Source organism: Myxocyprinus asiaticus, chromosome 35 (assembly GCF_019703515.2).
Source record: "Myxocyprinus asiaticus isolate MX2 ecotype Aquarium Trade chromosome 35, UBuf_Myxa_2, whole genome shotgun sequence".
Classification (NCBI taxonomy): Eukaryota; Metazoa; Chordata; class Actinopteri; order Cypriniformes; family Catostomidae; genus Myxocyprinus; species Myxocyprinus asiaticus.
In genome coordinates, this window is record NC_059378.1 from 38901039 (window position 1) to 38925943 (window position 24905).

Sequence of the window (24905 nt, forward strand, 5' to 3'; positions counted from 1 at the left end):
TTTCCCATTTATGTAGGACAGGAGAATATTGGCTTTTGTCCTTCCATTTCCTGTGCGACAAATGAAACTGAATAAATATCGGCAGTGATTTTCAACATCTTTATTAGTAATCCAGTAATCCATTTCTTAATTACTTCTCTAAAATTGTAGTCTGATTACACTATTCGTTACTTTATAGGGGAAATTATCACATTACTAATTACTCTACTTTTAAATAACTACTTTCTTAAACATTCTTAACAAAAACATGTTTTCCCACTCTGCGAATTCAAAATAACGTCTACAGTATATTTCCTTGTTCATTGTCACACACTCAGCACATCGCATTTCTCCCTTACAGTGACTCGTTAGTGTCTCTTAAACTTTCACAGAAATGCAAACAGTCATACATATGAACATAATTAATCCTTTAAATGTATTCTATGGGAATATTTAGTTATGTGCATAACCCAGGTAATGTACGTGAAAGCAAATAATTGAAAGTCAGTATCTGTAATGTTACACTACTTCTTGACAAACTTGGATTACAGTAACTACTTTTTAATCAGATTACACCCAACACTGATCATTGCATTCTGTTTTACATTGCATTTCACACATTTATATTTTACAAAATATAAATAATCCCAACTTTATACAAATCACGTGTCAAAAAAGGCTAAACTGAACAGATAGAAATGATACAACAGAAATAGGCCCAAAAAAATAAAAATAAGTAGCTCCCAACGTTTTCTGGTATTATATATTTCATAAACATGCCCTTCCTTAATTAAAGGCCAATATAGCACCATATATAAAAACTGTAAGTCACCTCAGGTATACATTTAAATATCTTAATTACATCCACATAAAGACATTTATCAGATGTTACAGACTGTCATAGAGGTACAACCAATACAGATTGATAATGTTAAAGAATGTTAATTTTATGCAGTTAGTAAACATATTTTGTACTGAGTGATGATACAGGAATTTTATTTTAACCTCCTGAGACCCCACGTACACGTGGACATTACATTTTGGCTTCGCTATAGGCTACGCTTAATTTCATTTAAACTGACTGATCTCAGTTCAGGAGACTCTGGGCTGTCAGTAAAGGGTTAAACTTTCGATGCACTGAGTCATGTGACAAAACAACATGGCGCCAATATCAGCTGAGTTTGTCTTTGGGAGAAAACTACATCAGGTAAGAAACCTAATTAAGTTTTTACATTAAAACCTGTTTGAGTCAAAATATTACAGTCTCTAGTATCATCTGATATGCCATTTTAAAAATGTCATCAATTTACACGCTGTTAAACACAATGACCACGTACATGGACTATAGGCTCATTTTCATTAAAATATCCTATATTCACTGCATTATCACATTGAGAATTAATGGGGTTGCTTTCAGAGGATTTATATGGAGTTAGAATGAAAATAAGGTGCATTTAGAAATGTTCTGAGACCAGTGCAGACAGACAGCATACTGGAGGTTAAGTCTTTTGCTAAATAGGGAGCAAGGGAGCATCCTATAGCTTTCCTATGAAGCCAAGTGCATTCAATCCAAACTTCCTGATCAAAAGTTCAGTTTCAGGCTGCAGATGATGTTTGGACCACTCAACATGTTTGACAGACATGTGACAATTATAATCAGTACATAGATTCAGAATTTATAATGTGTCATTTTATTTTAACATGATTGGCAGTGATTGATTGGATGATGCTGGCCATTACTTTGAATCAGAATTATGCAAATTTCTGATGTTATATATATATATATATTGCATGTTTATTAGGTGCTACTAGTTACAAATCACAAAGGGGAATGGCAAATGCACACAGCAGTCACGCTCGGGTCTCAGAAGGTTCAAATTAAATTGTATAAAATGTTGCTTTAGACAGAATTTAAATATGTAGGTGAACTAACTAAATCCAGGAAAAGAGTTTTAGAGCGACAAACTAATTGTAGCACCAAAAACCTTTACACAAGTTATTAAAACGAAAAGGCACTTCACTTTTTTTTCCTCTTTAACAGTCTGCTTCAAATGGGAATCCAAATAAAAAACCATTCATATCACAACAGTACTTTTAACACAGGCATTGTGAAAACATACCCTGAAAGAACACTTAAAAAAATGATCAAGTATGAACTACAGCCAACAAAAGACTTTGCGCTGCAGCACTGGTGTTCAGTCAAGGTAAGTGCAGCTGTGTCTTTGAAATGCGTTCACTGCTTTCATTGCTGCTCATAGCTTCCTTTTCAATGGGATTTTTTCGGTTTTCAGCAGTTTTATTAGTCTCAGCACCTCTGCAAGTGCACTGCTGAGTCACGGCCATCGCAGTCTTCAAAAGTCTGCATTTTAGTGTGCCTTTGTCAGTTTCACGTCCAGCAAACGCTAAAGAGGTTCCTATTGGTCCAGAAGAAACTTTAATCAAATCTTAAATACAACTGTGCTTGATTTGGACTCATGAGTAGTTGGACTGTGACGGATGCTCTCCTAAACTTCTGTGGTCAAGCAGCGGAGATCCACCTATACAAACGGTTACAACCAATCCGATCATGGTATATTGGGTCACACTTAAAATATTGCAGGTGAATCTCATAATGAAATTTCCAGGTCATATTACACAACAAAAATAAATGATTAAATATTGCTTCCATAAAATGAAGCCTGTTTTTAAATGGGATTTTGTGCATTGTGACATTATTTCATGACCTGGACATTTCTTGATTCACTCATTTACATTTGACAGAATATTGTCATTTTATTATTGTTATATTAGCATCTTATCACATTTACTGTTTTTACATTAGTTATTATAGAAATATTTGGAACATGGATTACAGTAACAGTGTATTTTTTAGACATAAGGGTTTTGGGATGACCTTAGTGTCAAGTACAATATCACATATCATCATAATAATAATATAGTGCCAAACAATAAGGAATACTTTACGTTCTGAACATGTGAGACCAATCCAGCCATTTAGACACGTGCAGCGTCCATTTCTACTGTCACACTGAGCTCCATATTCACATTCACACGTCAGAGCACAGTCAGGACCGTACCGGTTCATACTGCAATCTGTTCATCAAATGCATGCACCGATCAAACATAAAAGCATTTTAAGAGATGGTTTCAGGACTAATCTGATTTAATTGATATAATCAGATGAAACGATATGTAAAGTTATCTGGACTCACTGCTGTCACACCTGGCTCCAGTCTTTCCTGATGTACAGATACACATGCCGCTCACCGGGTCACACGGTGTGCCTTCCGCACAGTCACATGACTGGGAGCAATTCTGACCAAATGTGCCCTGCTCACATTCTGAGAAAGAAATGAAGCTCTCAGACAAAAGTGCACTGAAGAAATGTAGGAAAAATAATGTATGAAAATTTGTGAGCAAGAATTCCATAAAAAAGTGAATAAAAGAGGCCAACATTCTGCCTAACATCTCCATTTGTGTTCCACGGGGGAAAGAAAGTCATACGGGTTTGGAACAACATGAGGGTGAGTAAATGATGACAGAATTTGTATTTTTGGGTGTATCTTTGTGTTTAATGATGTTTGGGATGAGGATCTTACCTCTCTCACAGCGAGTACCATGAAATCCAGCGGTACAGAGACAATGACCTGAACTCTGGTGACATGATGCACCATTAACACAGTCACACTGCTGCTGACACTGCAGCCCATACAGGCCAGCAGGACACACTGAAACACACAAAGACCATTAAATCTGTGGTTTAAAAGCTTTGTGTTAAAGCTCAAGTGTGTATGAAGCTCACCATGTTCACAACGCTGTCCATAATAACCCGGTTTACATTGGCAGGTTCCTGTTATTCGGTCACAAGTGCTGTTGTTCTGACACACACACTCCAGTGCACAATCAGGACCATACCTGCCCTGAGGACATTCTACACACACACACACACACACACACACACACACACACAGATTACAGACAGTTACACCAGCTACTAAATAAAAATGGCTCATTTTGTAGAAAACTGCCTAAGGTAGAGCAAATATAAAGTTTTAACTATTTGGGGCTTACAGCAGCAGTGTTCGGCGCATAAAACAGACATTTGTATTTGATGACTTACAGAAATCATATTTCACTTTGTGATTCTTTTGAAAATTTTGAACTGTGGTATTAAGGCGACAAAATTAATGTACAGTTGCATTCCCGAGAATAAGAGCTTTCATTTGATATATAAATTGTCTATTTAAGTGCTAAGTGAAATAATTTTAAATTCATAATAATATTTCTACAGCGTTACCTCTAGGTGGCGCTTATTTGCAACGTGGATGTTTTTAGGCCTTATTTTATTTTATGAAACGCTCACCGGCCAATTTTTTAGGAAAACCTGTATACCTACTTATTCATGTGATTATCTAATCAGCCAATCATGTGGCAGCAGTGTAATGCATAAAATCATGCAGATACATGTCAGCAGCTTCAGTTAATGTTCACATCAACCATCAGAATGGGGAAAAAATGTGATCTCAGTGATTTGGACCGTGGCATGATTGTTGGTGCCAGATGGGCTGGTTTGAGTATTTCTGTAACTGCTGATCTCCTGGGAGTTTCACACACAACAGTCTCTAGAATTTAAAGAGAATGGTGTGAAAAACAACCAGGCACTTCTGTGGACGAAAACGCCTTGTTGATGAGAGAGGTCAACGAATGGCCAGACTGGTTCGAGCTGTATAAAGAGACCGCCAGCGGGTCCAGAGGGGGAGTGCTTATATTGCGAAAAATATGTTTATGCTTAAAACGTTAAAGTCCCCGGATACATAAGTCAGTGTGGTATCATTTTAAAGCTTAGAATCTGAAATTTTCATTGAACACTATCAATTTCATAAAATAACAAAATAAGGCCTGAAAACATCCATTTCGCAAATTAACGCCACCTAGAGGTAATGTGGTAGAAATATTAATATAAAAGTATTTCACATAGCACTTAAATAGACAAGTCATTTATCAAGTGAAAGTCAACAAAACTTTCGAAATATGCAACAAGTGATGTTTGAAGAAAACAGAAAAATCTATGTAAATATCACTTATTAGGCATTAATAAAATACATATTTTATTAGCTGTAATTTCCAATCAAGCTGTAATTTTACCAAATTATGCAAAACATTTGAAAATATTATTTCATTGTATTTATTTAAGATACATAAAATGCTAGCTATAAAATTAGCCTTAGCAAGACAAAGGAGAAGGCTGTTTTATTTAAAAAATGTTAAACATTTTATTTACATCGGTGTCATTTTTACCACCAAATTCTATTAACACAATACAGAATTTGAGGGCACGTCACCACTAATCCATTTAAATATGAAAACATGTTTTTTGCAACAGTATAATAATTCCCATAATTCATATTTAAATGTTCATAAGCTACTGATCTGTTAAGAATCATAATATTTATTAACGAAAGCCTTTAAAAAGTGTCGACAAATTTCCTTATATAAATCTGATGTCACCTCTACTGGACTTTTCTCAGCTAGTATAAATCGTTTGTTTATTCAGCATCTTTTTTTTACTTTGCAAGAAGATTAGTGACATTTATCATATAGAGATCAGTAAGCTCATATGAATCACCTCTCTCACAATGCTGTCCAGTCCACCCGAGACCACATGAGCAGTTTCCTGAGACCGTGTCACACAGACCTCTATTACTGCAGTCACAGCGCTGAGAGCAATCCGGTCCAAACCAGCCTGCAGCACAACCTAAAACACACACACACACATTTATATATCTGCTCTTACAAATCATGCCAATGTTTCAACACTTGTATTTCAAGTTCACCTTGATCACAGTCGTCTCCGTGGCGTCCTAACACACAATCACATCTGCCTGTGACCGGATTGTTTCTCGCTCCCTTTCCACAGACTGCCACACGGGCACAGTCATGCCCATAGCGTCCGGTTGGACATGCTGAAAGAGAGTGGGAAAGGATGATTAAACATAAGCAGCAACAAAACTTGAAGTGTTATAAAAGCAGGATAGTGTACAGTCAATCAAATCTAATATGTACCAAATAATCTGGTCTAACTTATTTTTAAAGACTAATATATACAGTATATATATATATATATATATATATATATATATATATATATAAACAAAAGGCTTGTTGATAATTTACAAAGAACTAAGCAACTTTTCATTACAGTACAATCTATGAGAGACAAAGCTTCTGCTGGACAGAGACTTACTGAGATTGCAGCGGGCACCGATGAAGCCGGGTGAACATTCACAAGTGCCCGAGGCAGGAAGACAGACTCCACTGTTCAAACACTGACACTGATACACACAGTCCGGTCCATACAAACCCTCATCACACTCTACAGATCAATAGAACACCAAAAATAAGATACTTCATCTGATAATAATCTGTACAGTACAAATATTATTTAAAAACATTACATTAAAACAAGTATTATAGTGAAATAACATTTGGTTGAAGTAGCTCTAAATCATATTAATGAAACCAAAATACTTTAAGGCTTATTGGCAAATACGTATGGAGCCCCTTAGAGGACAGGGTGGGAATTTGTTTTACTGAAATAGCTTTATGTTCTCTCGCAATAAATTTACCATTGCCTAGCAGCAAGAGTTTCTGCAAGGGAAGACTCTAGACCGACCCCGAAAAGGTGGAATAACTGCATCTAAAACAGTGGTTCTCAACCTGGGGTGGGGACTAAGGAGCCTCGGCACACTTCCAGGGGGCCTCAAGATCTGCTAAAATCTCCTACGAAGGATGGTGGTATGCTACTGCAGAAGGAATCATACAGCTGTAGATAAAGGATTTGCTACTGTCGTGGCATCACAGCCGAAGGACCCCCGCGGTCCCTGCAGGTGACGCCGGAGATCTTTTATATACTCTTCGACGACATATACCCGAAGAAAGACCTTTATCTCCTCTCCAGCGTAGCACCCATAGTTGACAGTAGACTGCTGTGTTAGCTGAATTAGTAGGCTCCCTTTATAAGGACTCTGGTGATAGCTGCCTGTAATAGCATTCTAAAATAATGCTCTAAAATAATGCTGTCTTGCTCGTCTATGAGATCTTTCGATAACATAATCGCTTCGTCAGCTGCAGTTTATATGTTGCATTTAGCGGCAGTGTGGGTAGATCGGCGTCACCGTTGAGATGTTAACACTCGGCCTAGTAGGCTCGGGCATGCCTGGAAGATTTCCTTCGGTGTGTTTGCAGATAGGGATTCCAGGATCTTGTACGATACTCGATCAGCTCCCCGATCTTCTAGGCAAAGGGACTTTCTGGATCTGAAGCTCGAGATGAGGCATGGCGGTGGGAAAACAAGCGAAAATTATGACTGCAGGAGTCTTGAGAAATGCTGCTTGTTACCGTGCCGCTACGATGCATAGGCAGGTTATATATAATTTGATTAGGAAAAAAGGGGTTCTGATTGTTTAACGTAGCAAGGTGTGCCCGGGTGACCTATCAGCCTGCAACACAGAGTTTCCTCACTGAACTTAATTTGTCATTAATATTGTAATAACCATGACTGTTGTATGCTAACCATGTTTTGTTTTTGGTGGAAACCATGGTTTTAATACAGGATACTGTATCCATATACAGTGTCAAGAAAAAGTATGTGAACCCTTTGGAATTAGCTGGTTTTCTGTATGAATTGGTCTTAAAATCATCGTCTAAAACTCATCTTCACAAGTCACAAGTATAGACAAACTCAATGTGCTTAAGATAACAACACACAAACAATTATAATCTTTCATGTCTTTATTGAACACATCCCATTAAACATTCACACTGCTGTGGAAAAAGTAAGTGAATCCTTGGATTTAATAACTGGTCGATCCTCCTTTGCCAGCAATAACCTCAACCAAGTGTTTCCTGTAGCTGCGGATTAGACCTGCACAACGTTCAGAAGGAACGTAGACTATTCTTCCTTACAGAACTGCTTCAGCTCAGCCATATTCTCAGGATGTCTGGTGTGAGCGGCTCTCTTGAGGTCATTCCACAGCATCTCTATTGGGTTAAGGTCTGTGCTCTGACTGGGCCATTCCAAGAGGTGGATTTTCTTTTTTTTAAGTCATTCTGTTGTGGATTTACTTCAATGATTAGGGTCATTGTCCTGCTGCATCACTTAACTTCTACTGAGCGTCAGCTGGTGCACAGCCACCCTGACATTATCCTGTAGGATATCTTGATAAACTTGGGAATTAATTTTCCCCTCGATGATGGCAGGCGGTCCAGGCCTCGAAGCAGCCCCAAATCATGATGCTCCCACCACCGTACTTCACCGTTAGGATGATGTTTTCATGTTGGTATGCGGTGCCCTTTTTATGCCATTTGTAGTGCTGCATGTTCTTCCCAAACAATTCAACCTTAGTTTCACAATTTCCTTTAGTCCACAAAACATTTTCCCAGTAGCGCTGTTGAGTGTCAAGGTGGTCTTTGGAAAACTTCAGGTGTGCAGCAATGTTTTTGTTGGAAAGCAGCGGCTTCCTTCATGGTGTCCTGTCATGGTCACCATGCCTGTTTAGTGTTTTCTGTATAGTAGACTCATGAACAGAGATGTTAACAAGTTCCAGTGATTCCTTCAAGTCTTTAGCTGTCACTCTAGGGGTACTTTTTTATCTCATTCAGCATTCTGCTGTGTGTCCTTTGAGTCATCTTGTCTGGACAGCCAGTTCTAGGGAGAGTAGCCACAGTACTAAATCATCTCTATTTATAGACAGTTTGTCTAACTGTGGACAGATGAATATCTAAGCTCTTCAAAATAACTTTATAATACTTTCCAGCTTTATGCAAAGCAACAATTCTTGATCGTAGGTCTTCTGAGATCTCTTTTTTTGCGAGGCATGGTCCACGTCAGCAGATGCTTCTTGTGAATAGCAAACTCAAAATGTTTGAATGCTTTTTATAAGTCAAAGTAGCTCTAACCCACACCTTCAATCTAGTTTAATTTATTGGATGCCAGGTTTGCCAACCCCTGACTCTAATTAGCTTTTGTTGACGTCTTTAGCCTAGAGGTTCATTTACTTTTTCCACAGCACTGTAAATGTTTAATGGGATGTGTTCAATAAAAAGACTTTAAAATTATAATTGTTTTTGTGTTATTAGCTTAAGCACATTGTGCTTTGTCTATAGTTGTGACTTTGATGAAGATGAGATCACATTTTATGACCAATTAACGCAGAAAAACATCTAATTGCAAAGGGTTCACATACTTTTTCTTGCCACTGTAGTAATGATGGTTTTACTATAGATTAACCATGGTTAATCTTGTGGTTCCTATGGTTTTACCATGGTATTTGTAGTAAAACCATAATAAATTATGATTTTTATTACCATAGATTTTGTTTTCCTGTATTATTACTATGGTTTTACTACGAATATCAAGGTTACAATAGGGTTACTGTAGTAAAACCATGGTAAATGTACGAGGGAATGCAAAATTATTTCCCACCCTGTCCTCTTTGGGGCTACGTACTGTAAATAAGGTTATCCGCAGTGGGGAAAAAAGGTTTAAAACATGCGTCAAGTTTGTAGAAATGTAATCTTTGTATCCATCCTGGTTTTATACATTTTTGAAAAACATTTATAGCACTTTCTACAAATTTATTTTTTTTATTAAATGACTTTAAAAATGTCATGTGGTGTAACCATCAGGTAAAAGGTTTTACTTTGCTTGCACATTTAGTGTACACAACTTAATCATTAATTTAAAAAAAGTTTTCAAACACGTGTTTCAAGTAAAACTTTATTTATTTTTAAATATTATGATATTATGAGTCAAGAATATCAAGAAGTTTTCTCAGGGTTACACCACATGACCTGAAAAAAGTGTGCCTTTTCATAAAAATGATAAAATATAAGATTGTTTTTTTTTTTTTAAACTTCACACTCCGTCATGAGGGTGTCCTCTCTCTTTTATGTTTTTTTGTCAACATAAACAAAAGAAAAAATCAACATGACTTTGAACTCAGAAACTGAAAGCATGTTCATCATAGTAGAGGTGTATCCAATATTTGTTTTGTGCAAATGGCATTTTTTATATATTTTTGAATAATTTAATAGACGTCATGTAATTGACCCTCAAACATTCTCACATATAGGCTTAACTATTAACCCCCCCCCCCCCCCCCCCCCCCAAATGTGATCTAAATGTTTTGTACTTTGTTTTAAAGTGTCACTTAACCCTTTTCACACGTTGGTCCTGTGAATCCTGGCGCGCAGTAACACACTCCAGTCACTGGGTGGCATAGCTGGTTTCTCTCTGAACACTGGCACACCTGATTACAGTTGATGCCAAACGTGCCAGGCAGACAGACTGATGAGACAAACACACATGATTCATTACAACAAAAGACACATATAAAACAGACATTTTTGAATGTGTATTTACATGAACTTTATTGATTATTGAGTTTATGCTGATTTCAAGTTCACAGAGAAAAGGAAAAAGTACCGGATAAACAACTGATCAAATTTGTTATCCCAAACCACACACTTCTGCACTATTCTACATCATTTTGAAGTGTAAGTAATGCAAGTAGTATGTATCCGATACTATGTGTACCCGGATGACGCACTTTTTCAACCGTCAAAACTGTGTAAAGTTCATACTCTCGCGGCTTGCCGTACATAGTAGAAGTTAGTTCCATTTAGTAAAAAACTGTTAAGTGTTCCATGTGAGATGATACTACACTTTGAATATTCATACACAACATGGCAGAGTGCACTGTTTATTCTGTAAGTGCATAGTGTATAGTGCATCATTTGGGACACAGTTTTTGTTTCCCATATCTGTTTGTGTGAGCTGGTAGCGCAGACATTTCAAAATAAGAGTCCCTGTGAATTTCGGTATTGTTTATGGTTAAAAGTCCCACGTTATGCATTACATCTCTTTTATTTCCATAGTTATTAAAGGGATTTTGGTTGAATAAACTGCATTCGGGATTTTTATTCAATTTGGACTCTTGTAGTCTGTATGTATGGGCCCTGTCACGGAAAGACTATGAACAAGATTCGATTTTAAAAGACGATTGGCTGAATTATTGATTATTGACTCCCCTTAGTTATCAGTAATGGCAAAAATTAATTATCAGTCAACCTTTTTATATTAGGTGGCCTTAACTACTATGTACTTAATCATTTGATACAACATACTTATTATGTACATACATGTTGTTGCATTTAATTACATTTGCAGTTTCACTGTTAACTTTACCCCTAACCCTAACCAAACCCTTACCTCAAAACCTAACTCTAACCCCTAATCCTAACTCTAACCCTACCCTTACTCATAAACCCACCCAACATAGTAGTTAAGGTCACCTAATATAAAGTGTGACCTTAACCTCTAATCTATTTGTAAACTGGCATATAACAGCATAGTGTTTGCATTTTGTTGTATTGGTATTGCATTAAACCTAAAAATAAATATTTTACAATTTCATGCAGTAACAGTGAAGTCGACCGATATTTCCTCATATCCTCATGGAGCAACTTTTAGAAAAATCTTATAAACCCCAAATTTTAGCCTCTCAGTTCAGTTTATTTAGCATCACTCACTCTGTTCGCAGCCGTTGCCTGTGTACCCAGGCGGGCAGCTGCAGTCTCCTGTGATATGATGACATGAAGTGCCCTGCAGGCAGGAACAGTGCTGCAGACAGTTCTGACCGTATGAGCCCGGCAGACATGCTGAGCGATACAAAATACATGGACAAACAGCCATTACAGATACAAATACTCAAACAAGTGTGAAGGCAAAAATTTGACCAATAGCCCAGAAATAATTTGATGGGGTTTTTTTTATGTTATTTCTAAAAATCAATGTGAAGGATCTGATATGTTCAATATGTTTTGTCTTTTTTAAGAAGATTTTTACCTTCTTGCTTAAAGGTGCAGTATGTTACAATTTTCTTGTAATATTCACCTTTTTTTTGCCAATGTGTGAACGGCTTGTAGCGCAACTTAAAAAGCCCTTCCCGGACTTCCTAGATTGCCTATTAAAGCCTGTATACTGATTTTCATGTGAAGAGAGCGGGTCGGTTTTGCCAGAAAAATACAAAGGATGTGACGTTTATGCGCGCTCCTGAGAGCCTTGCCTCAGACAGTAATAGCTTCTCTTCCGCTATTCAACAGCGACAACAAACTGCAAAACTAGGTAATGTTATCTTAGAGATGGAATCCAGCAAACGTCCGGCTCCCAGCACAACACCGACTCCTACACAAACTCAGAGTAAGCTAAACAATACAGTTTATAACATTTATCTACTGAACCCCGTCTGGCTAAGCGGGAACGTGATCGTTGTCGAGCAAAAACTAGAGTGAACGTCGGCAGGACATTTCTTTCAAATAATTTCAACAATCTTCTCTTTATACTAAAAGTCAGGTATACAGAATACGATGGTTTCTTGATCGTAGTACAACATATGACATACAAAACATACAATAGTGCAACATAACAGTGCAACAGTAATCTGTCTGGTATAGTTCGGTAGTATGTAGCTGTATGTGTGTATCAGTATGCTATGTTAGCTGATAAGTAGTTTTAGTTTAGTCTCAAAGTTTGTAGTAAAACAATCATAACTGTGTAATTTTAATTATTCTACCTCATCTGTCAGCATGATGCCGGTGAATCACGTTCAGTCGTTTTGTACATTATGTCGTTTTTATGGAGTGTGTGCACGAGCGCGAGCATGAGCAACAGGTAGCTGGCTGCAGTTCACTTAACGGCCACAGGTGTCATTAATAACAAGGGTTTCTGAATCTTACATACTGCACCTTTAAGTGAAATCAGGAATCACAATGTACATGAGAAAAAACATAACTTTTGGGGGCTTTTGAAATGTGGCATAGACAAAGAGTATACTGTTTGAATTGGATAAAATAAGCACTGATGTTATCTGCTTCTAATATTTGCCTAATCAGACCGATACTGATAATTAATAAAAATAATGCCCAATACCAATATGGTCAACAATATATCGTATATTCAAAACAACAGACATCTACTGTATGAACTGAGTCTGTTTACACTCTTAAAAAAAACTGCAAATTAAAATGACAAATTAAACCTCAACCGGGTGATCTTGTAATTGCTGTTTTATTATATTTATTTTCTTGCTTATTGTCATGTTCTCTTATTATATTATGTACTTTTTTCTGCTTTGTTGTACATTTGTTGTTGTTGTTGTTTATTTTATATTATACCAGGAGATTTATTCATTTTCATTTTCCTCAGTGTTGTGCTTATTTTTCTGTGCTATATGTATATATGTGTATGTATATGTATAAATACAGTATGTACATGTATATACTAGGGATGGGCATGAGTACTCGAGTACTCGGACGTGACAGCAATGATCGATCATTAAAACGATGATCGATGGTGATCATGCATGATGTGACTTTTCACTTAATTTGAAATTCCGTGACAATTACCTGACAACTAAACACAAACGTGTCAAAGAGGGAGCTTATTTTTAATTTTGAGATTGATTACGTTGTGATTTTGAGGGGTACATTGATTGTCAGAGAAGTCTCATAGCAACCAAACTGATATATGACGCTGCAATGCTATCGTTACGATCATAAAAAGAGAGTGTAATTAACCGTGTTTTGAACACCTGTCTCTGCAAAACGTTTGCTAAACAAGTTTTATTATCATTTAATGTACTCGTTAATGGATATTATTTAATAAAAGAGAATGTTTGTCACTGACTGTAAACCTCCCTGCCCTGGGTGCCGAAATGTTTGCGTGATGTAACGCACACCTGCATCTCGTTGAAATGGGAGTTGAAGATTTCCGCACCAGTTCCAAGTTAGATGTCCAATATAAAGTGTAATGCCGTTGAACTTTCCCCAGTTGAAAGGTGGAAATTCCAACTCTCTGAGTTGAATGGAATGCTTCATGAATTATCACAGCAACAATACGGAGCACTGTGGCTTTCCCACAGAAGCGAACACTTGGACACACACACACACACACCAGGCGCGTGTGGCAGTGGACTCAGCGCATATACAGCAGGCGAGTGTTTCAAACAGCTAGACAGAGCGCAGCTAAATGGAACAGAATACAGCGTCTTCAAAACTGAAAGTGATTTGAAAATAGACGGTTCAGACAATCACGATAAAACCTGAAAGAAGAACAGATAGACGCGCGTTGTGCACATTCTTTCATTGAGATGGGCAGCGAATCTTCACATAATGACAAAATATGATGCATTATATTTTGATTATGCAATCTTTTCAACATTTTTTAACAGATTATTTTATAACAGCCTATAATAATGAATAGATGATACACTGGAACAACAAGACACAACGCAGCAGCCAAAGACGTTTGTCATGTTATTATATATACATGTCATTGCCCCTTGAGTACTCGACGAGTAATTAGTCCGTGTACTCGAGTAGACAAAATGACCAAAATGCCCATCCCTAGTACATACTTATGTTGTAGGACTTTGGTATGAGAAAAGCACATTACAAATAAAATGTATTGTTATTTTCTTCTTTTTATATATATATATATATATATATATATATATATATATATATATATATATATATATATATATATAATCAGCTGACATGTACAAATAGACATAAAATATTAATTTGAGTTGATGTTATTTTATTATGTAAGAAAACAAAGACTAGCAAAGCTAGTAGGAAATCAGTTGCCCTTGACAAATGTCAATTATATAGTATAGTGGACATATATGACCACAGCATGCTGTAATTGACTAATCAGAATCAATTATTTCAGAGAGTCATGTAATAACTGGACATATATGTCAAATGTAAAGAGCAACATTCATAAAAGTGTTGTCCTACATCCTGGACATTAGAAAATAAATTCACATTGAACTGAATATTAGCAAACTAACCTTTCTCACAGCGTCTTCCTCTCCATCCTGCAGGACATAAACACACCCCGCTCACATGATGACAGGGGGCGCTGTGCTCACACTCGCACTGACCCTCACAGCCCAATCCAAACTGCCCCGATACACACACTGACAAAAATACACACACAAACAGATATCACGGTGGAAACCTAATGAGGACTTTTGTTGATTGTAAAGTCCAAGATTTCAATATCCTGACATTAAATCATTTAAATTATTCTATACTTGACCATTAGAAGGAGCCAAAAGCATCTGCGTCAATATAAGTTCTAAACAGAATTTAACAAAGACTAAATACAGTAAAAAGGCTACTTGTTATTGCTAGTTCATGGCAGGTTGTATTAAGGGGAGGGACATTCTCATTTTAGAGAGCATTTGATTGGACATACACTGGCGGCCAAAAGATTGGAATAATGTACAGATTTTGCTCTTATGGAAAGAAATTGTTACTTTTATTCACCAAAGTGGTATTCAGTTGATCACAATGTATAGTCAGGACATTAATAATGTGAAAAATTACTATTACAAATTACTTAAACTACTTCAAAGAGTTCTCATCACAAAATCCTCCACGTGCAGCAATGACAGCTTTGCAGATCTTTGGCATTCTAGCTGTCAGTTTGTCCAGATACTCAGGTGACATTTCACCCCACACTTCCTGTAGCACTTGCTATAGATGTGGCTGTCTTGTCAGGCACTTCTCACACACCTTACAGTCTAGCTGATCCCATAGAAGCTCAATGGGGTTAAGATCCATAACACTCTTTTCCAATTATCTGTTGTCCAATGTCTGTGTTTCTTTGCCCACTCGAACCTTTTCTTTTAGTTTTTCTGTTTCAAAAGTGGCTTTTTCTTTGCAATTCTTCCCATAAGGCCTGCACCCCTGAGTCTTCTCTTTACTGTTGTACATGAAACTGGTGTTGAGCGGGTAGAATTCAATGAAGCTGTCAGCTGAGGACATGTGAGGCGTCTATTTCTCAAACTAGAGACTCTGATGTACTTATCCTCTTGTTTAGTTGTACATCTGGTCTTCCACATCTCTTTCTGTCCTTGTTAGAGGCAGTTGTCCTTTGTCTTTGAAGACTGTAGTGTACACATTTGTATGAAATCTTCAGTTTTTTGGCAATTTCAAGCATTGTATAGCCTTCATTCCTCAAAACAACGATTGACTGATGAGTTTCTAGAGAAAGCTGTTTCTTTTTTTGCCATTTTTGACCTAATATTGACCTTAAGACATGCCAGTCTATTGCATACTGTGGCAACTCAAAAACAAACACAAAGACAATGTTAAGCTTCATTTAACAAACCAAATAGCTTTCAACTGTGTTTGATATAATGGCAAGTGATTTTCTAGTACCAGATTAGCAATTTAGCATGAGTACTCAAGGATAAGGTGTTGGAGTGATGGCTGCTGTAAATGGGGCCTGTCTAGATTTGATCGAAAATCACTTTTTTCAAATAGTGATGGTGCTGTTTTTTACATCAGCAATGTCCTGACTATACTTTGTGATCAGTTGAATGCCGCTTTGGTGAATTAAAGTACCAATTTCCTTCTGAAACATCAAAATCTGTACATTATTCCAAACTTCTGGCCTGCCAGTGTAAATTTGCTCCCGAGTTCGGTGCATTTTCCCAGAAAAGAAAGACTTTACATATTAAATCTGTATGTCTGATAAAGTTTCTTTTTGCAACTTCTAGGAGTACACTATTATACAGATGAGCTCAAAGCTAACAGATATGGACCAAAAGCCAAAAAACTCCAATTATGATTTCATGGGGTCTTCAGATCTCTCCGGTTTTGTTCTTACCATTCTCGCAGTGTTCTCCGGTCCAGCCCGGCTGACAAACACACTGACCCGTCTGTCTGTCACACCGACCTCCGTTCTTACACTCGCACCTGTCCTGACAGTCTGACCCGAACCGACCTGCAGGACATTCTGAGAGTACACACACATAGACACACAGGAACAAAGAAACAAAATATCATGAAAATGCCTATAAAAAAAACCAAAAAAGAGTCAAGAAATTTCTTAAATGTAGACCCTCTTGGGAAAGTTCCCTTGTTTCAATAACTTTAATTTAACAGTCAATTTTTTTTATTATAAAACAGATAGTTCCGGAACTAAAATCTGATTGGATTAGTCATGTTCTACACTTCTATAATAAACAAATTACTGTACTTATTAGAAACTAAACATTTCAGACACAGTAGCCAGATAATTTGTCAATTTGTAGTCCGCCAATGAACAATAGAAGATGGGGGAAGAGTTTGAAACATATTTTATTTTTCTGTTTGGTGAAATTGCTTCATCTCTGAGACTAAATGAATTTCCATATCATTGCTCACATAGTTCAGAGCATGTGAGGCAGTCTGCTCTCATTAAACGTGAATAAACTTGCACCCCCAAGCATTGGTCATAATTATTATGAGGTGAGAGGAGGTAAAGAAGATCTTGCTGAGATGTTTACAGGGCAAACAGCAGACATACGGAATGACTAAACCAGTCAAAGTGTGTGGAAAACCATCTGCGGTCTGCAAAACTGCTAAATGTCTGTTACCTGAGCTTACAAATACTGAAAGACCAGCAAGACACTAAATATATGATGTAATGTCTGGCAATCAGAATAACTCATTTGCTTCCTGAGTTACATGCAACAACTGACCACAGATCATCGCATTGAGATCCATTACTGCAGTTAAAACTCTGTCAACAGCCATTTCCTAGTCCAGAGTAGAATCCGCATCAGACAGCATGACCACAGTACGTTCATTGACTGTCTAATGCATATTGTACACAAAACTGTCCAGGACTTTAAAAGAAAAACAAAAACAAAAAAAACAATTAAAATAACCAGGCGATCAAAAAGTCGTATATATAGCCACTTACCCAAATCCAAATATTTACCGTCTGCAATGGCCCCATTTACCATCATGCAAGTATTCGTCTACGACAACAGACTAATATTGTCAATCATCGTCTGTCAGTGAGTGTCAAAATAGGCATTGGGATATTTGTAAGACATCGTCGATATCCGATTACATCGTCCTATCGCCCAGCCCTAGTACATATTTTTGAGCAGAAGTGTGTAGTCCGATTTGTTTTCTAAATGATGCCTGTAAAATAATCTGTACTTTTGGACGGACAGAAGGTCTTCACTCATTTCCAAAACTTCCTTCAGTGCTTTCTGTAGAAATAGTAAGCAGGGTTGGGAAGGTATCTTTTAAAATGTATCCCAGTATAGATTACAGAATCTATAATTCGTATCTTTAGTTATATTACTCAAGGTCAGTAACATAATCAAAATGCTTTGGATCATTTCTGCTTTAGCTCTGGCAGATTTGTTCACTTATTTTTTCTATAAACGTGTTGAAAGTTGGAAGTTGCATTTTTGCACTGAAATTAAATTTTTACTCCACTGACAGATGGATTTAGGGTTGTGACTGAAGGGCAGCCGATAGTGGATTTTAAGAATCAGATTTTTGCCAAAAGTTGTTTCCTTATCTTGGGGATGTGTAGATTTAAAAAAAAAAAAACAACTTTTGCAGATTTTTGCAGAACACACATTTTCTTTATAGAATTATTATAAAATATGATCAGGCTTTGTAAAAAAAACAAATGTATGTAAAGGCTAGAAATAGCAATTTAGCTTAGCATAAAGCTAAATGTTCACATGACAATTTACACAAGGTTAACTATTTCTGCAGCTTCAAACTCACTTCAAAACCCCAGAGTGTATACAACAACGTCTTTTTCTGATGGTAAGTGTATTCTGTTCATAGAATGATTTGTAGCATTCTATATGATGCTAAAGGCTACATTGGTTAGCATTTCTCATATAAACATCCTTTATTCTTATAAAAGTACCCTAACTGCATAAAAACATTGACAAACCATATAGCCTTGGAATTGTGTATTTATGTTTCATTTTTCAAAAGTGTTTCTGTTTTCTGTTAAGCTGTAGAAACATGCTGTAGCTCCTCTATTAAGCTCCCAAGGGGAAGTTCCTCAATGATGTCATATCCACCATTTCACTCAAAACCATGTGAATGTAACACATCATAAGAAAGTGTTTCACCACTGTTCAAATGCTCCTCAGATCACATCATTTAAATGGATGTATGTTTTCCATCTAAATAGACTAAATATTAAATGAAACAAATGAAAATAAAATGCAAAGAAATCTCTACAGTAATAAAAATTATTTTTGTTTGATGGTATTCTAATTACCAACTATTTAAATTATAGCTTTAGTGGTATACAGTTAGTAATATTTTGTACTTTAAAAATGTAATCCCGTTACATGTATTCCATTACTCCCCAACCCTGCAAGTAAGACTGATCACACTGTGAATTTCTTCAGCTTAGATCGGTCTGTGTTTACTCAAATTTGGATCACTTCCCCCAGTGGCTGAAGCTGGAAGTGTTGTTGAACGTATGGGCACAGGTTTTTCTTCTTTTCTTTCTTTCTTTCTTTCTTTTTTATCTGCAAAATCTAGCCTTTAGTTACCGATAGTTTTTTTATTATTATTCTCCGTGTTCCTCTGTGGTGGCACTGATGGATTCTGCTGTTAGAACGGCTTATTTGTACAATATAACAGCGGCCTGTAGAGGTGAAATCACTGAGACCTCGTGGGGATTTGCTGTATCTAAATCTTTCACCATTGACAATATTCATCCATATTTCTATCCTCACTTCAGTGATAATTTTATCTAAATTTTCTTCTGGTCATTTCTGAGATTTTGGTTCCACAATAAACTGCATTTGGGATTTTAGTCATTTTGGACTTCTATGTCAGTGCCCGTCATACTACAGAAAGACTAAGAATTTTTTTTAACATTCTAAAAATCTATTTGAAATTATATTAATTGGTTATCAGCCTTTTCCACCACCTTAGTTATCGGTATCGGCAAAGTCCACTATTGGTTGCCCTCCAACCACAACCCTAAACCTATCTTTCAGTGGAGTAAAAATGTAATTTCAGTGCGAAAATGCAATTTCCAACACGTCCTCACCATATTTTATGTGAATGTGATAACTTCATGGTTCCCACAGGACCAGAACCTGTGTCTCGGAGGTTGTTCGGCTATCAGTAGCACTAGAGGGAAATGTGTGCATGCTCAAACTGATACAAATATGTCTGATGGGGGATGGCACCATTCGGCTGAACAGGGTTGATTTCAGCGTACATGAACTTTCGGAAGCAACGTGTCAATTTTTTTGTGTTATCATGTTAAACTAGACACAGGCAAATTATTTACATTTTTCCAGACTGTCGATCAATTATTGTGGTATTGACTTCTGGTAACCTTGCACTAAAACGGGACATAATACAAAACTGTGGTTGTTATTTTACAAATCAGTTAGATGCTCTGTCTTTCTATGTGGGAGGTTTTTAGTCAAAATAAACTACAAAGTGAACCAGAAATACAATGAATCTACATTACTTTGTCTAAAATTTATTTTCCACAGAGTCAGCACAGGAATCCAATGTTCCCTGTCAGTACACATTACTTTCTTATGTCAATTAAACTTACCAGCGTACATATTACACGTGGAGTATTTACTTAAATCAAATCTCAGACTAAAAGTAGAACAAACAGACTGTCTGAAAATTCCAGGTATTTGTCTCAAAGCAAATAAAATATCATCTGATCCAAGCAGATTAGTTTGACACATTGCTAGCTAAACCAAATGTGGTGTCAAATGCACTGAATGTTGTAATGTGTTGCTGTAACAACGAGCATAAAACCAAGACCAGTCTCTCTCGGTCTCACTCACCCAGTTCACAGGCGGTGCCCGTCCAGCCTCTGGGGCAAAAGCATCGGCCCTCCACAGGGTCACACACACCACCATTCTGGCACAGACACCTCTGAGCACAGGCCACCCCGTAGAAACCTGGAGAACATTCTGGAAAAAAAGAACAAAAAAAAAAAAGAGAATAGCCCACTGCATCTCTTAACCACAACATAACTAGTCCATGTTCTAAACTACAGACATAATAATCTATCATCTAATGTTTAAGATATTTCAAGTAAAGTATACAGGCCCAATAGTGACTTGAAAAATGCCGATTTTCTGTAAGAGTAGTCGACTTTGCTGACCTATTTACATTTAAGGGTGTCCATCATGTTCCTACCACTGAGCATTAGATGGGGGGGTTGCAACGTGAAGCATTTGCATGTCTCCATTGATCATGGTATAAATAATGAGGGGGGCGGGGGGCGGGGGTTGTACTTGTTTGTTTTGATTATGGGGGGGTATTGTTTGAAGTCCACAATCCACCAAAAGCATTGTCAATGCATTTTCTGTTTACAAATACTTTAGAGGGGTATTTCAGTACATATTTCAGTAAATTCTTTCATTTGCCATTATAAAATTATATTGCATATATCAATGTTTATATCAGCTTTCTGCAATCTAGATATTGGTATCTGGCATTCAAAAAGCCTATAGTGGTTGTTCATTACTACAAAATTGAACTAAAACAAATTGTATTGAATGAAGTGGTTGATTCTTACGCTGTGAGCAGCTGTCTCCCGTCCACCCCGCAGTGCATTCACACTGACCGCTCACTGCATTACAGCTGCTGTTATTGTGACAAACACAGACCTGAGAACAGCGCTCTCCATACAATCCAACAGGACAAGCTACAGACGACACAGAGAGAAATAACAGTCACATAAAAACAGAAAGTAATGATAGGGTTCATTTGAAGTGTATTCAAGATCTGCTTTGCAGGGGTTTGTATATTGCAGCTCTACAAGATTCCTTTCCTATTTAGAAAATGCATTTAAAAAAAAAAAAAAAATTTCACATACAAAAGAGCAACTGATATTGGCAAATTGTCAGTAAATGTTATTGATAATTCCATATGCAAAGAGGTTAACCAATCATAACAGAGGTAATTTATTAAAAGAAATCTTGAAGGAATATGCCAGGTGCAATACAAGTTAAGCTCAATCGATAAAATTAATTATCACAAAAATGATTTCAACTCATCCCTCCTTTTAAGAAAAGCAAAAATCGAGGTTATAGTGAGGCACTTACAATGGAAGTGAATGGGGGCCAATTTTTGGAAGGTTTAAAGGCAGAAATGTGAAGCTCATAATCTTATAAATGCACTTACATTAATTCTTCTGTTGAAACTTGTGTATTATTTGAGTATTAACGTTGTTTAAATCATAGTTTTTAAAGCGTTTACGGCATTGTAAAACAGTCTATAACGTAACACAGAAAAGGTTAGTTAGCGATTTTGTCACACTAAAATCATGTTAACACACATATTGTTTACAGAATGTCTTGTGTCTATACTTTTGAAATGATGAGTATTTTTTTTTATTTTATTTTATCCCCTTTTCTCCCCAATTTGGTATGCTCAATTCCCACTACTTAGTAGGTCCTTGTGGAGGCGTAGTGACTCACCTCAATCCAGGTGGCGGAGGACAAGTCTCAGTTGCCTCCGCTTCTGAGACTGTCAATCCGCGCATCTTATCACGTGTCTCGTTGTGCGTGACACCGCAGAGACTCACAGCATGTGGAGGCTCATGCTGCTCTCCGCAATCCACGCCCAACTTACCACGCGCCCCATTGAGAGCGAGAACCACTAATCGCGACCACGAGGAGGTTACCTCATGTGACTCTACCCTCCCTAGCAACCGGGCCAATTTGGCTGCTTAGGAGACCTGGCTGGAGTCACTCAGCACACCCTGGATTCAAACTCGCGACTCCAGGGGTGGTAGTCAGCGTCAATACTCGCTGAGCTATCCAGGCCCCAAAACAGTGAGTATTTTAACTTTATCAAATTGGCCCCATTTACTTCCATTGTAAGTGCCTCACTGTAACCCATATTTTTTATTTATTTTTTATTTTTAAAGAAAAGAAGGGACAAGTCGATATTAATTTTTCTGGTAATCAACATTATGCCACAAATGCTGCTGATTGAGCTGAACTTGTATTGAATCCGGAACATTCCTTTAACGGTACACAAAAACGGCCAGTTTAACTTTAAGGGTCACAAAGAGGCTGGAAAATGGTCTTGTAAAACTAAATTGTGACTGTTGAAAAAACCTCAACTAAGATTCTAAAGGGCCATAAAATAGAATTTGGCTCACTTTAGGTTAAAAGCTTTTAAAAATATGCTCACTTTGGTTACAATATGTGCCAGTCCACCCTGGCAGACAGGAACATTCTCCACTGATGTGGTTGCAGACACCCCCGTTCATACACACACACTTCTGTTGACACTCCAGACCATAGAATCCCTGTGGACAAGCTGTGGACACACACAGAAACAGAATGACAGCCTCAGTCAGCATTCACTTTCACTGAATGGAAAAAAGATGCAATGAAAATTAAAGGTACCTTAGACCAAACATCTCCTTTTGTGTCCCATGGAAAAAGAAAGGTCATACAGATTTGAGACAACATTTTAATTTTTGTTGTCATTTACTATTTTATTGTCTAACTTACCCTTTTCACAGAAGGTTCCAGTCCAGCCGACCATACAGGTACAAGCTCCGCCCACATGATCACATGATGCCTGATTGTCACACTGACAGCGACGCTTACAGCCCGGTCCAAAAGAACCAGCAGGACATTCTGCACCAGAGGCAACGTATCTCTCATACAAATACTGTTTTAACACCGTTTAAACACATTTTTAATTACCATGCAGACCAAAATGAATATGAAAGGGAAGACTTGGCCAGTTATTACTATATGTACTATAATATTAGAGAGCACTTTTTACCATCCAATCAATTCCCGATGGATAAAATCAAGTCCCAGCCTACATTTTTGTCTTGGAAATGCATCACGATACAGAAGTAAAATGGGTTTCAAACTCTGATCCATGTTGACTTCAAACACTCATGTACACATAGAACAATCTAAATGTGTGTTAGTGTAAAGTATGTGTTGTCTCACTCACTCTGGTCACATTGTGGTCCTGTGAATCCCGCCTCACAGTGACAGTGTCCCGTCTGAGCATCACACACTCTGTCACTGTTTTTGCAGTCACACACACTCGCACAGTCCACACCCCAGCGGCCAACATCACAGGCTGATGGAGGAATGTGTTATTTTATTTTAAATTAAGTAGATTCATGAAAGGAATATTCTGGGTTCAAAACAATTTATCTTACATTAATTCTTCTGTTAAAACTCGTTTAATATTTGTGAGTCGTTTAAATATTCGTTTTTGTGGGATTGCAGCACTTATGGCATCACGGTGTCATGGCAACGACATGGCAAATTTAATATAACTACACAGAAAAGGTTAGTAAGTGATTTTATCACATTAAAATCATATTAACTCGCATATTGTTTATGTCTTGTGGCTTTACTTTTGAAGCAGTGAGTATTTTAACGTTTAAGGATTGGCCCCATTCACTTGCATTGTAAGTGCCTCAATGTAACCCAGATTTGTGCTTTTTATTTCTTTATTTAAAGAAAAGGAGAGATGAGTCGAAATTCATATTGTGGTAATCAACATTATGCCACAAATGCTGTCAATTGAGCTTAACTTCTGTTGAACCTGGAATATTCCTATATGAGGTATCTTTCTGCTAAAAAAATATAGCTCCTGACATGTAAACAAAGATTAATAGTTGGTCTCTATGTGTTCTGCACAGTGCTATACACAGTAACAAGATGAAAAGATGTTTTGCATCATAGCTGTTACTATAACATGTATTTTTAGGCAGGAATGAGGTGAAAAATCAATTTTATAAGATGCCATACTGTGAATGTATTTTTAGATACTGTAGTACCTTTTCTGCAGTGGTGCCCCGTCCAACCGGGCGGGCATGAGCATCGCCCACTCACAGGATCACACCGACCCCCATTACCACACGGACATCTGAGCTGACAACCCTGGCCAAACCGGCCCATGGGACACACTAAACACACACACACACATGCACAAATCTAGATACTGCAGCTTCATTAAACACTAGATATTACAAAAAATATATGTCCGTTTGA

The 24905-nt window shown here is 37.2% G+C and overlaps 1 protein-coding gene across 1 annotated transcript in view; it reads right to left on the reverse strand.

Moving 5' to 3' along the window:
* Nucleotides 1-118: 118 nt before the first annotated feature.
* Nucleotides 119-24905, reverse strand: part of LOC127426020 (multiple epidermal growth factor-like domains protein 6) — a 147403-nt gene continuing 122616 nt past the window's right edge. Inside the window, exons 21-38 of the mRNA XM_051672449.1 lie at nt 24692-24820; nt 23851-23982; nt 23391-23519; nt 23065-23193; nt 21440-21568; nt 20700-20828; nt 16727-16855; nt 14898-15026; nt 11572-11700; nt 10196-10327; nt 6224-6352; nt 5850-5942; nt 5606-5734; nt 3782-3910; nt 3579-3707; nt 3192-3320; nt 2944-3072; nt 119-2516 (exon numbers count right to left, since the gene is read on the reverse strand). Of these exons, the coding sequence (XP_051528409.1) occupies nt 2452-2516; nt 2944-3072; nt 3192-3320; nt 3579-3707; nt 3782-3910; nt 5606-5734; nt 5850-5942; nt 6224-6352; nt 10196-10327; nt 11572-11700; nt 14898-15026; nt 16727-16855; nt 20700-20828; nt 21440-21568; nt 23065-23193; nt 23391-23519; nt 23851-23982; nt 24692-24820 (2228 nt within the window). The 3' untranslated portion in view covers nt 119-2451. The remainder of the gene's footprint in view (nt 2517-2943; nt 3073-3191; nt 3321-3578; nt 3708-3781; nt 3911-5605; nt 5735-5849; nt 5943-6223; nt 6353-10195; nt 10328-11571; nt 11701-14897; nt 15027-16726; nt 16856-20699; nt 20829-21439; nt 21569-23064; nt 23194-23390; nt 23520-23850; nt 23983-24691; nt 24821-24905) is intronic.